At 40.0% G+C, this 13,390-nt stretch overlaps 2 protein-coding genes across 3 annotated transcripts in view; both read right to left on the bottom strand.

Annotated features, from left to right (window-relative positions):
- Positions 1 to 2,822: 2,822 nt before the first annotated feature.
- Positions 2,823 to 6,939, bottom strand: LOC128254181 (beta-galactoside alpha-2,6-sialyltransferase 2). Of its 2 annotated transcripts, none has more exons than XM_052983057.1 (7): positions 6,716 to 6,939; positions 5,579 to 5,847; positions 4,953 to 5,495; positions 4,217 to 4,314; positions 3,843 to 4,122; positions 3,155 to 3,252; positions 2,823 to 3,082 (listed from the first exon to the last, which is right to left on the bottom strand). In XM_052983057.1, exons 2-7 carry the CDS (start codon positions 5,742 to 5,744, stop codon positions 2,912 to 2,914), a joined length of 1,356 nt encoding a protein of 451 aa, XP_052839017.1. In that variant the 5' UTR covers positions 5,745 to 5,847; positions 6,716 to 6,939; the 3' UTR covers positions 2,823 to 2,911. The 2 variants fall into 2 exon arrangements, with proteins under 2 accessions (XP_052839017.1, XP_052839018.1); XM_052983058.1 differs by having other exon boundaries at positions 5,579 to 5,761; positions 6,741 to 6,762.
- A 1,134-nt stretch (positions 6,940 to 8,073) lies between these two features.
- The window catches only part of LOC128254162 (uncharacterized), a 39,183-nt gene continuing 33,866 nt past the window's right edge, over positions 8,074 to 13,390 (bottom strand). The window contains 1 exon segment of the mRNA XM_052983022.1: positions 8,074 to 13,368. Coding sequence (XP_052838982.1) covers positions 12,371 to 13,368 — 998 coding nt within the window. The 3' untranslated portion in view covers positions 8,074 to 12,370.

Raw genomic sequence — 13,390 nt, 5'->3', positions numbered from 1 at the left:
GACAGAGCGTTAAATTAAAAATGAAAATGGCTCAACCGGAATTCAAGATACCATTCGATATATAAGACATTTTAACGATCGTTTTATTATTGTTTTTATTAAGCTCAGTATGACTATGTATGCATTTCCTTAATAAATCCTAGACTTACTACTATAAAGTGCAGTTCTTCAGAATTTATTGAACAGAATCTGCCCAACCCAGTGTACTTAAAGACATTTTCTCCCGTTTTTCAAGTCGCATATATCTAAAAGAGATAATGAAAAGTACATAAAGTTGACTGCCGACCTTGACTCTTCGCCGTCTTTTTGTGCCAGCCATCTTTTGTCTTGATCTTGGCCGAAAGAGCTACGTGTTGTGGTCGTAGGACACACCCAGATGCATCACCCTAGTGTCCACACACCCACAACCAAGTCTGGTTTAACCCTTTTGTCAAAGGCAGACCACAGAAGTGCATAAGTTATGTTTCATATTTTATTTCGGCCCACGCCTGACTATCCCGGTGATTCTTGGAATCCCCTTGAGTAATACTTTAGCCCGAAATTAAAATTTATTAAAAACAAAAGCAGACCACAGCCAGCTAAGGCAAACACAGACGTGCAATGCAAATGAATAAACCCAATGAAGAAAACAGAAATTTATTTTCTTAGTTTTCGGCCCCTGAGTCATCAGTTTGCCTACTGTGCCTCATCGAGCCCTACATCCCGAAATTTCCAGACAGATAGATAGATTGTTAGACACTTGATTTCAATTAGCACAACATTGAAGTCAGCCCAAATTGACATTTCAGGGGGAGGTTCTGGGGGCATAGGAGGAGGCATTCCGATTGCGATTCTCAAAACAGATGTCCATGTCCATGTCACTACTGACCCTCTCAAACGACCGGCGCTGTCATTCAGCAGTCGATAAAAATCCAATAAAAAGCTACATTTCTTAATTTGCATGCCACATAAAAGTTGGATCCAAACTACGGGGGCTTCGATGTGGGATGAGTTTACCCCATCCATAAACTTTAGGAATTATATGCAAAATGTAACACACTCCTAAAAATAAAATCGGTTTAAGAGTTCCCTTTGGGCAAACAAGCTCAAGGTAACCTATACTTTTAATAAACATTTATAAATTTGGTTAGTTTTTGAATAAATGTTTTCCAAAAAAGGATTTTGTTTCAAAAATTTCATTGTTTGATTTGGCTTAGTTGGAAAATTGCTGCAAAAGTGGCAATTTAAACAATTTAATATAAAAGAAATCTATTATTAATAATAAGTCCAATAGCACTATATTTAAGACCGTATAAAATAAAGAGAAAATTATGTTTTTCTTTTTTTTTTGTCCAAGGGTTTTTAAAGTAAAATTTAGGACAAAGTGAGTAAATTTAATAATTTAATAATTTAATAATCTAATCTTCAAATGCAAAAAGTTTTGAGCAACTGAACTTAAATATGTCATACAATAAAAAGCAATAGATAATCACAATATTATTTTTATAAATGTATTAAACCACAATGCAAGTTGTTAATAGCTATGTAAAAATGATAATAAAATAAAACAAAGGGCATGATAAAAACAAAATAAATCTTGAAATGTCGCGCACTGACTGTTACTGCTGTTATATAGTTAAATATGTGTCACCTTACTTTGGATAAGGATTTTTTATTCAAAACAAATTAAAGTATTCAAACGTTTAGGGATTTATTTGAGGAACATCAGAATCAAATGCCCTATTACCATAGAGTCGTCTTGCACACGCGCACCATCACTTTATGACTTTCAGCTCTAAAATTAATAATTTGTTTTGCTGATTTATTAGCATGGCAAACACGTTCACACGAGGGCAACGAACGCGCCTGCGCGCAGAGCTTTCAGCAGAAATGCAAAAAAACAAAGCTGGTTAAAAATGTCAAAATATTGGCGACCAAAATGCCAGTGGCCAACGGCCAATGGCCAGTGGCCAATGGGTGCTGCACAATTACCAAAACAAAGAATTGCCTAAAGGCAAACATAAACACGTGAACTTGTCTGGCTATTTGCATTTGTCAAATAAAAATCTGAAATGGAAATTTAAATCAAAAATGCGGACTGCACTTCTTTTGTTTTTGTTATTTTTTTTCGCCTTGAGTTAGATGAACTTTATGGCTGGCTTTTGAAATGCAAAGGAGCAATATTTCGACAAGTGGAATAATGAAGGTGCAGGTGGGCTAAAAAAGTTCAAGAAACTCAACTTATTCTGTTTTTTGCCATCAAACTTTAAATTCGATTTTGCTTTCTTGCGAGATGCTGGGCGCTGCCCTTCGGTCATAACTTTCGTTTTGTGTTTGTGTCCTGTTCCTGGTTCAATGGAATCGCAATATTTATTTTGGCTATATATTATTTAATTGCGTATACGCAGCGTTTAACTCCGGCCACGCCATCATAACGCTGACTTTCTGCTGTTGTCTCCCCACTTTGGAGTCGTCGCACGTTCGGCCTGCCGCATCACGTATTAATGAGTACTTTCCTGCCCTCTCCACGCCCACGCCCACGCCCACGCCCAAGATCCTTGGTGCTGGAATAATAATAATAATACTTATTGCACTCAGGTCGCCCGTGTAGACAAACAGTTATGGCATTTAATGGCCAAGCAAAACATGAATCCATGAGGACAGTCATAACTTCTGTTCGGCTTTGTTCCACCACCAGCCATCAGACGAGAGGAAAAGCAATCAAAAGGCAACAGAATCCACTTGGGACACAGACTCCCGACTCTCGACTCCCGACTCCACACTCCGCCGCTCCAAGTGTATGGTACTTCAGTTAATATTCATTGCAAAGTTGAATTGTTTATTGCACTCGATGAAAACCGCTTGATTAAATGCACCTGGATTGTCACTGTCACTTCCGCCATCGCATCGCGATTCAATGCCCCTCAGTAGCTCAGTAGCCAAAGAAGTTGAAACCGCAGAGCAATTTGTCCGGCCTGCGGATCCGCAGGATGCCGAACTGGAACACCGACATGTCATCGTCCTCCGCCATGTTCATGTCCAGGGCCATCAGCTTCTCGGCGGCCAGCGGATGCCACGAGCCGAATGTGCAGGCGGAGTTCATCTGGGAATAAAGCAACCAAGTCGATGGCTCAGAATGGGACAAGGCAGCGAGTAAATGCATTTTCAGGCCCACCTCCTTGCTGTAGTAGTGACAGCGGCCATTGAGCCGCGTGGAGGGCACATACTCCACGAAGTCCACCTGCGGACAGTGCGGCAGGAGCAGGGCCAATCCTGGAAAAGGATACCACAAGAAATGTGATTAAATAATTACAATTACAATAATTGCCGTTAAAACTTAATACATTTTAAATTAAAAGTCACAGTGCCAAGAAAATAGAAAATTTTGCAGCCATATATATTTTAAGTTATAAATATTTGTTAAACTCATAAAAACATATAATAAAATAATTATAATATTTTTACAAGCAGAAAGCAATTTTAAATACTTTCCCTATTGTTTGTGGTATTTTAAACAGAAACTACAGGCTTCACTGCATTTCTCTTATCCGAAATGGATTATTTAACAGAAAGAAAGATTAGCAACCAGTTAGTAATTGAAGCTTTTATCATCATTACATTATTTTTATAAATATTTCGTAACCTTTTAATAATTTGAAAAAAAAATACTTATACATATACTTATAATTAGGATAAGGTGAAAGAAAACTGATAGATCGATTTTTGAGCTTGAAGTGGAATAAAATTACTAAATTTGAAGTGAAGGAGACCGAAATGTTCATATCCATACTGAATGTTATCTTACTTTAAATTATTTCCAATTACAAACCAACGTATTTTTCATTTCTTCAATAGCTATTTACCTATAAAACCGGAACTGGGCGGATTCCGGCTGATTGGTCGGTTTCCGGCAAACATTTGCAAGCTCTGCCACAGGCGCCAAACCGAATGGGGATCGATCAGGAAGGCGCGTGACTTGGGATACCGACGCCTGTATATCTCGTAGTTGGTGAACAGATCGTAGTCCGCGCTGGTGAGCCAATCCTCCAGGGTGCCATTGTACTTGCCCGGATCCCAGGCGGCAATTGTTACGTTCCGGAAGATGGGGGCATGGGTGAAGTCGAACTCCGGCTTGGTCACCACCTGCGGGGAAGGGGGAAGGGGTGCGGTAAATGCAAAATGCAAACTGCAAACTGCAATCGAAAGTGCGGAACTGGGAAACTGCGTTCCAGCCTACTTGCGAATTCACCACACGAATTGTGGTTTTGCTGCCAACATCCACCTCGTGTCCTTGCGTTGGCGCATGATTGAATCTCATCACAATGTCGTGCGTGTCTGGGGCAGGGCGAAAAAAGCCACAAAAATAAACGGAATTAGAGTAGACGGGTAAATCAAATCGTTCGCCGGGCGGCCTCTTCCGACTAATTGTGCATGCAGGCCGTTCGCTGCCGCCACTGCAGTTTAACATACAAAAGTTCTATAACAAATCAATGCGTAACAATGTTTTACATAACACTTTGCGCCTAAAACGTTTAAAATATTTTTGGACTAAAATATGAAAAGAAAGTTAACAAAGAATATTTAAAGAAATATTTTAGAATAATTGTTTATTGTCTCTCCGAATATTTTTCAATTTTAATGAAAATGTTTCGTAATTCTCAAGACGGCTCTTTGAGAGTCCGTGCCCTATATTCTTAGAAATTGAAATAAATATCTGAGAAGGAATGTTATGTGCATGTGTGGACTAAACTGATGCTGTCGCCAAGCTGTGATCAAATTACGATTGCACTTGAAAAGTGCTGATCCTTCATATTTGGAAATAACAATGTAACCCAGAGTACAATATGTACTTTTATATATGCATACTACAAAAGCTAAAAGACTTAATTATTATTATTTAAAGAAATAGGTACACATATTTTGGTTATATTTATAACTTACATATTTTTATAAAAACATTGCAGTTTTCTCACCGATAAAACGACCCAGTTTGGAACCCGCCAAGGAGCCCGCACTGGAGACGATCGCACAGGTCTTGATGTCCTTGATGTTGCGAAAGAGTTTCTGGCGTGGGAAGAGCCGGCCGAAGGGCAGCTTGTTAAAGGGCGCATCCTTGCGGCGCAGGACTCGCACGCCGGCCTCCATGACCAGACAGGTGGAGGGGTAGTACTGCTCCTCGAAGCTGTCGCCGAACACCGGCTTGTAGTCCACGTTGTAGTGGTTCGCCTGCGACTCGTTGACCGACTCAATCATGGCCTTCTCGAAGGTCTGGACAATGCGCTGCCGGAACTGCTGGGTCTTGTTGTGGCACAGTTCCGAGTGCTTGTCATGGCAGAGATACAGCTTGGGGCTGAGGGTGAGCTTGGTGTTCTTGGACACCTTTAGTCGGGGATGTGGAGCCAGTTTGGAGGAGTTGATGGCTGGACTCTCGCGACTCTCAACAATGAACTTCTCGTTGGGATTCCAGCGCACGTGGAACACACTGCGCGCCATGCGATTTCTGGCGGTGCCATTTTCTGCGTGAATTGCATTTCCCCAATTACTTTGCGCAATCGCCTTTCTGCGTCATTACATCGAGTTGAATTAATTTAATACGCACCGTTGCCGGGTTCCCACGAATTCACCACGCCGGGTTCGCGTCTCCGCTGAGCTTTCGCCTCGTCGATTCGCTCGCTTTGAATGATTAATGCGGCGCACACGATTATAATGAGGCTGACGAGGAGGGCCTGACACTGACCCGGCAATGCGCGTGTCGCTCGCCTCATTCTCCGCTCATAATACGCTATTCGAACGGGTGGCTCAATTAATATTTAAATGAGACCAAGATGCTGGCCTCACGGCCACTGTCAACAGATTTTTTAAAGGGTTCTAAAGGTTATTCAAAACAAGCCACCTCACAATTGAAAGCACACACCACACAAATGATCACAATTATTTTAAAACGGCACAACATATTCCAAAATATTCATACACTTAACCTTTGGCAATATAATTTTAAAGGAAAATACTTCAACGTAACAAACAAAATCTGAAAATGAAGGAAATGTTACATTTAAAATAGCTCGCTTTGCAGCTCAAACAATTAAACATTATTATTTATTAAATTAGCATTTAATTTAAACAGATCATTACCAATTTTACTTAAAAGCTGCTTTGCAAAATCGCCAATCCAAACTGTAATTACGAAAACTAATAAGTCTTTATGTACCATATGCTCTTTCAAAATTCACAATTAACAAAATTTTAAAATACTTTGTTTATAACAAAAGAAACATTCTTGCTTTAAATGCAAAAGACTAAATGGGCCAAATTGGGCCTTAAGAAGTACAAAACAATTAAATAAGTTTGGCCCAGACTGTTCGCCTTGCCGACTTTTACCAAACAATCGAACTTCTGCTAAGGAAAGTAATTGAATTTCCAATTATTCGGAAATTCGCAACTCATTTGCCGTGTCAGTGTCAATTAGCATTGACCTTTTACTACTTGCATTTAGGAGGCCTGAGTAGAAATCCGTGTAGCTGTCAGTTCGCATAAAGTTTTCCTGACAAATAAATGATTTCGGACATGTTTGCAATTACAGTTTTACATTTTGTGTGTGTTGTTTTGTCAGGTGGCGCCAAAATAAAAGTATGCAAAAATAACCGCAAGTGCTCTGGGGCAAATAGAAACACACAATTTGACCGTTGTCGCACAACTCGTTAACGCTGGGCAAATATTTGGCCCCACAAAAACTCACATTCCTACGGCGGATAAACACGTACCAAAAGTGCGTTCTCACGCAGCCCGCAGAAAAGTCGGAAAAACAGCCGGAAAAGCGAAGGATTTCCCGGGTCACGCGTCCGCGGTTCGAACTTTCCCTTTCGCCAGCCGAAACGTATCTGAAAAGTCGGCGAATCGGCGGCACAGTGCCCTGGCCAAAAACAGAGCCGAAGGATTCGGATAAGGAGGAGCCTCGGAACATCGGAACTTCGGCAGCGGCATCCCGATTGCCTTCGTCCTTTCGCTACTCGTCCTTTGCCCCCCCCCCCCTTTTGTTGGTCGCGCTTAATTAGAGTGCTTGTTGTTGTTGTGGCTGCCCGCCGCTGATGTTGCCGCCGTTACTACCGCTGAGCACCTGCGTTGAGCGGGCCCGGAAAGTGAAAGTTATACAAGTTATATAATACAATGTCGTCGGGGGTAAACCACTTCCACCAGAACGAGCCAAGCAGCACTTTAAACGCAAGTGCGTGCGAGATTTCAGAACATGCCATTTGCCACCGTTCGCTGGCTTTTCTGCGTTCTCTGCTTTCTCTGACTTTTCCGACTTTTCCGTCTTGATTGTTGCCACTTTGGCCGTCTTGCTGCTTCGGGGAAATCTAGATTTTCAGGCAGAGCTCCCCTGATATGCATAGTTATTTTTTCCATAAAATGCCTATAACTATGGGGCAGCCTTTAATTGAATTAAGCTCTAACTTTTTTATCCAAACCTCAAACAAATTTGATTACCCGACTCAAACCTTTTCAACCTATTTCCAATTTTCTTCTACTACAAAAAATCATATTTGAAACGATTAGTCACTACAAAATTTCTAAAACAAGCATTTATAGAAAGTATTTAAATGAAAACTGAATTTTACGAATTCTCAAAACTTTTTAAGCGTTTTGATTTATTTTAATTTTTGTAATCAAGCAAATCCTTTGTAACTTTTCGTTTGTTGAAAAATTGTCTAGAAAAATGAATATTGAAAAAACTGGTAATCAAAATATTGGTTAAATAAATAAGTGAAGAACGAGTTTAAAATCGAAACTGAATTTTAACATTCTTTCAAAAACAGAAAATTCAGTTCAAATACAACCACTTTTCAAGCTTAATCAATTTAGGCATTCGTTGTTTAAATCATTGTATATTGCCATCTCATCCACTTTAAACATTTTTATCCGTTTCCATTGTTCCCCCGAGAGCTCCTAATTATTGTGTTTGTTATTCGTTTTTTTCCGACCATAAAGCCACGTTGTGTGTCCCCACGGGACTTGGCACGTGTCGATTAACCTATGACCCGGGATTCTCCGCCACATCCCAGTAGGAAGTCAAAGACATTTTCTCGTATATATATATTTGTTTTGTTTTTTTGTTTGCTTTTTCGGTTTGAACAATAATTATTATTTTTGTAATCATTTATTATTCATCGTCATAATCATAATAATTTTTCTATACAAATACATTCAATAACAACAATTTATTTTTTATTATTTTCGATTTTTTCCGTTTTTGGTATTACGTTTACGTCATTGTTTAATTATTTTACAATTACCATAATTATGCCAGTTGCCATTATTATTACGTAGTATTACTATTTTCCTTCTCCGTCCACTTTGAAAATCATTTTCATTATTTTAGATAGTTTGGCTGGGGGAATTTACTTTCATTTCGTTTTTTTTTTGTTTAAATTTTAGCTTAAGGACTATGAAATTTCGTTTTTACCGTGTTCTATTTTTGGATTTTCATTGTTTTTTTTTTATAATTTGTTGATTTTTTCTATATTTTCTTTATCCTTAAGTTTTGTATTTTCTTTTAATAACAAGTACAGAAGATTTCAGTTTAGTTTTTTTAAAGTTTTTAGCTGTCTCAAGTGGGATGTTAGATTTTACGTTTCTTTATCAGTTTTCACTAAATTACTTTTATTTGGGAGGGGCTTGTCATTGTTGGTTTCGATTTTTCACTATGCAAACTTCTCATTCGGGAAATTCTATGGTTAGAGTACTCAATTTTATGGAGACTTTTGTTTTTCTTTGTTTGCTAGCTGTGTGGCTTTCCATTAAATTAGTCTATGTTTTCATTTAATTAAATTAAATTTGACTTGACGCTATGAATTTCGTTTATATTAATTGGTTTGTTATTTATTCGCCTTTGTTCGGTTTTTCTGTGCATGCTTGCATGATATCAAATACAACACATTTTAACGTTTCCATTGTTTTTTATATATTTTGTCACTTTTGTCCTGGCACACAATTATGTAATTTCATTTGGCCTAAAAAGAATTTTGTCTTTCCAATTTGGTTTCGGTTTTTAAAAATCTCTTTTTTTACATATTTTAAATAGTTTTTTTTTCTTTTGGTTTTTGTAAAAAATAATTGCTAGCGTACGCTGCAGCGGAGTTTTGCTTGGATTTTGCTTGTTGTTTTTCGTTTTGTTTTTTTCGGTTTTTGGTTTTGCTTGTGTGGCAGCGGCTAATCAATTACAAAAATTATTGTATAATTCGTGCTAATTGGTTATTGATTCGGATTTGGATTTGAATTTGAATCGATTGTGTGTGTGTGTGTGTGTGTGTGTGTGTGTGTGTGTGCGTGAGAGTGGGGATCGCATGAGATGGTGTCGATGCGTTGTCTACTGTAAAGTACTGCCCACGCCCATGCAAAGTCGATGGATTAGATCTGCTGCTGCTATGATTTTTACCCACGTTACATACACAATTCAACTAGTTTCGCTATGCACAAGGGAAGTCGCCTCGTCGTGCAACGAATTGGCGTTAAGATCCTCGTTCTCCGGTGCCTAAAATTTATTTCGTACATACGCTAAATGCCCGGGATCGGATTTGGGCTCGGGATCGGGATCGGAATCGAGTCGCATTGACGAACAAACAAACCGGAATGCCCCCATCCAACCGCCTCCGAATCCGAATCCGCGAGGCCTACTCCAGTGTCCTTCTCTATTTATTGTTTACATTTAAATAAATTAACATTTAATTTATTATTATTTAGGCATCTATTCATGTTAACTATATTATATATATCAAAAAGTTTTACAAAAGTACACAATAATTCATAACAATTTGCATTCTATATGCGCGCAATTTGTGCCAGCGGCTGACTCTGCTTTCTGTTCCTTTGCTGTTTTGTTTCTGTTACCGTTTCCATTTCCGTTTCCGTTTAAATTTCCATTTCCGTTCCGCCATAGAAATGTTTTGATAACGGTGATAACGGTTTCGTTCTGCCCCGCCTTTCTCCAACTTTCACGCTCCTTGTTTTGCTTAGAAAAGGTTATGCATTCGCCCCATTGTACAGTTACCCCGTTGACGAGCCGAGATAAGTGAAATGCTGCACTTTGGCCACGATAACTCATACATTTTGGTATAATTATGGAAAGAGTTGCGCAAATGCCCACAGTCGAGGGAAACTTTGCTGAATCATAAGAGCGAGAAGTAGAATATATAGTGTATGGATCCTGCGGTGATGGAACTGTGCCGATGGAGTCGTGGCGAATTGCTCATACGTAATCTGTATTTACAAAGATTTATTGATATGGGGGCGCTAACCGGAGAGAAATGGAGGGTTCGTAATGAAGGCTCGTTATATCGTTTACGTTTCTACTACAACATCTAACAAAATCCATACCATCGTCCTTCTCGTATCCTGCTACCTCCTCCTAAAGTAATTTCGTCAGTATTTTTTTTTTTTGTAATGCAAACTTGTTGTGGAAATTCGTGTTGGAAACGTTTCGATTAACCAACGGAAAAGAATTCCTAATAGACTTAAATCCTGGTAACTCTGACACTGCCTGCAGTGGGTTAAACCGTTCGATAATAGACCTCAGAGAAAAAGATCGAACAAAACACATATTCCCAGAAAACATGGAAGGGTATCAGAGAAGTGAGATTGGGTTGGAGTGGAGTGACAGGTGACAGTTGGTAGGTGAAATGTTGAAGGTGAAAGGTCGAAGGTGAAGGGTCGAAGGTGATTGGGTGAGGGAAACTAACTGAACCATTAGGAGAGTGCTCAAAGAAGGTGTCTTTCTATATCTGTGACAGTGTGGGCGAGTGTGCTCTATCAGAGGGTTCTCTCAAATTGTTTAGTTCTTACTTTAATAGTTAATAGTTAATACCAAATACGACTAATTATTTCAATATTACTTAATTATATACGTTTGGTTTTCTGTTTTCGCCGTTAGGGGATCTCGTTTGGTTTTTTTTTTCTCATAGTTTTCATTTTTTGCTGCAAGTTATGTACGATAAGTTGTTAAGACAATATATATTATATAAATATATATATTTCATATATATAATTAATATATATATATATGCTACATAGAGTTCACTTTATTACAAAAAGTATTATTATTCATTGTTAGTATTTATATAGTAGGTATATTGTTGTTGTTGTTGTTTCTGACCACGCCTCTCTATCTTATTTTGGGGCTTACGTTGCACATTTTTGACTATATCTATCGTACATATATGCAATTACATACATGTGTTATGTGGCGCATGGTTCTATATGCTGGTAATGCTTCCGTTTGTTACCCGAATCCAAATTTCCGCTAGAATCCCCTTTGCTATGTCGTCGGTCGATGAATCTTAAATATACGTTTTTACTGTGCGTTTTACATACTCTTCTCTTTTTTCATTTTTCATTTTTCATTTTGGCTCTTTTGTTTTTTTCTTGGATTATACAAATGTTTACGTTTCCTCTTATTTATTTTTAAACTAAATAAAGACATTTTTAGACACTTTTGCGGCTTCATTTCGTTTTCCTTTCCCGTTAATTGTTTTAATTGTTAATCAAATCGCGCCCACCTTGACTATAGTATTTTCCCATACACATACGCATATGCATATGTATTTGTTTAAACTAATTTAATTAAAGTTCACGTTTCGCTTTTTCTTTGAAAGGTGGTTGATAGGCGGCCTATACGTTGTTTTTTTTTTTTGTTTTTCTGACTGAAATTGTGTCCTTACTATCCTTGGATTTTCTCTCAATTTCCTCTAATCGTTTTTGCCGTTTTCAAATTTTTAGTCTAGTAAATTTGGATTTTTTTATCTCGTTTTGCCTTGTTTGGTTTTCTTAGCTAACCTAAATGTTTTTTGTATTTGTGTTCGCCAGTAATTAAAGTATTAACTATTTATATTTTTCGTCGCTATCCCCTTTTATATTTTAGTTGTATGCGTTTTGTTAAATGTCTTCTTGTTTTTTTTTTTTTTGTTTCTTTTTATACTTCCTTTATTGTTTATCTAAAAAACCTATTCTTGTGGCAGTTGCTTTTTGTTTAATTAAATATTCATATTCTTTGTTCTAATTGTAATAAAATATGCTATTTTGGTTTTGTTTCAATAGAGATTTATAATTAATTCATGCTTGTTTTTATTTCGTTTGAAAGAGGACCATAAATATTTAAGTGGTTTCTGTTTTTCGCTTCGTTTAATACGCATACGCATTCCATGGTGTGTTTTTGGTGTGTTGCTGTGTGTGTGTGTGTCTGTTGTTTGACCATTGCTACATCAATAATGTATCGTTTCTGATTTAGCTATTATTATTAGTTTTTGGTATCGCTTGTTCACTAGAGAGAGAGGGAGTCGTCATTGTTGTCCTGCCACTGCCACTGCCACTGTTTATCCTGGCCGCATACATTTTGCAGGCACTATAAGGCGCCGCTGCTCAGACAGCGCCACCATCTCCGCCACCAATCGTTGATGTTGTAGTTGTAGTAGTAGAAGTAGCGATAGTTCCTAGTCCCAATGCATCCTGCCCCCCGACTCCACTGCACTCCTCCACTGGCGTCCGCCCGTTCCTTGGTTCCCTTCTCGCCTTTGAACTTGCTGCGGCTACTAAAGTATCGCACTTTGCTGCAGGTCAGCCTGTACGAGTGCCAGGACGTGGACCACAGCCAGTACCTAGGGGGCTGGTCCTTAGGCTGCTGCTGCTGCTGCTTTTGCTGCTGCTGCTTCTCTTCAGCCGCTGCCGGAGTCCTTTGCCCGCTGCTGCGGCTCTTCACCAGCTCCTGCTCGTGGCAACTGGCCTCGCAGGTGAGCGCCTGCCGATTGCCCGGCTGTGCCCGGTGCCCCCCACCGCAGCCGCTGCTCCACTGGCAGCCACTGCTCCACCGCTGCCTGGCCGCTCCACAGCTGCTCAGCAGGCCGAGCAGGGCGCTCAGCCAGATCAGCAGCTGCGTGGGCGGCTTGGCCACCGCCTCCGTGCCGGAGGCATAGTACGGAATGGTGCAGCGCGTGGTCACGGCCGGCACCACGGCACAGTCGCCGGAGAGCGAGGCCGGCGGCATCTCGCCCTCCTCGTCGTAGTAGAAGGTGCCCTCGTGGCGGGCGTAGTACGGCAGGCGTTCGATCAGCGCGTCCACGGCATCCGGATCGCCGCCACTGCGGCTCACGTTCCGCAGCGCCAGAGCCACGCTCTTGGCCCGAGCATGCTCCCCGGGCGGCGAACTGAGCGAGATGGTGATGTTGTGCACTCGGCGGGTGGAGTTGCCCGCATCCGCATCCGGATCCGGATCCGTGCCCTGGCCGAAGTCCGGGCACACGGTGCAGATGCCCGACGACGGGCCATTGCAGTAGCTGTAGCAGCAGTCGTTGGGGCCGTAGCTCGACTTCTCCAGTTGCGCCCCTGTTTCGGGTATGTTTTGATCTGGCAAATATAGTACTTTATA

Source organism: Drosophila gunungcola (genome assembly GCF_025200985.1).
Source record: "Drosophila gunungcola strain Sukarami chromosome 2R unlocalized genomic scaffold, Dgunungcola_SK_2 000004F, whole genome shotgun sequence".
Classification (NCBI taxonomy): domain Eukaryota; kingdom Metazoa; phylum Arthropoda; class Insecta; order Diptera; family Drosophilidae; genus Drosophila; species Drosophila gunungcola.
Note: the sequence above shows the minus strand (reverse complement) of the source record. Positions and strands in the feature narration are given on the sequence as shown.

What these genes read in the sequence shown, in the direction of transcription:
- LOC128254181 (XM_052983057.1), bottom strand. Translation starts at nt 5,744, where the DNA reads ATGAGGCGAGCGACACGCGCATTGCCGGGTCAGTGTCAGGCCCTCCTC. An exon ending in TTCGTGGGAACCCGGCAACG is followed by an intron (nt 5,496 to 5,578) that starts GTGCGTATTAAA and finishes CAATTCACGCAG; the next exon opens with AAAATGGCACCGCCAGAAAT. An exon ending in TTCGTGTGGTGAATTCGCAA is followed by an intron (nt 4,123 to 4,216) that starts GTAGGCTGGAAC and finishes CCTTCCCCGCAG; the next exon opens with GTGGTGACCAAGCCGGAGTT.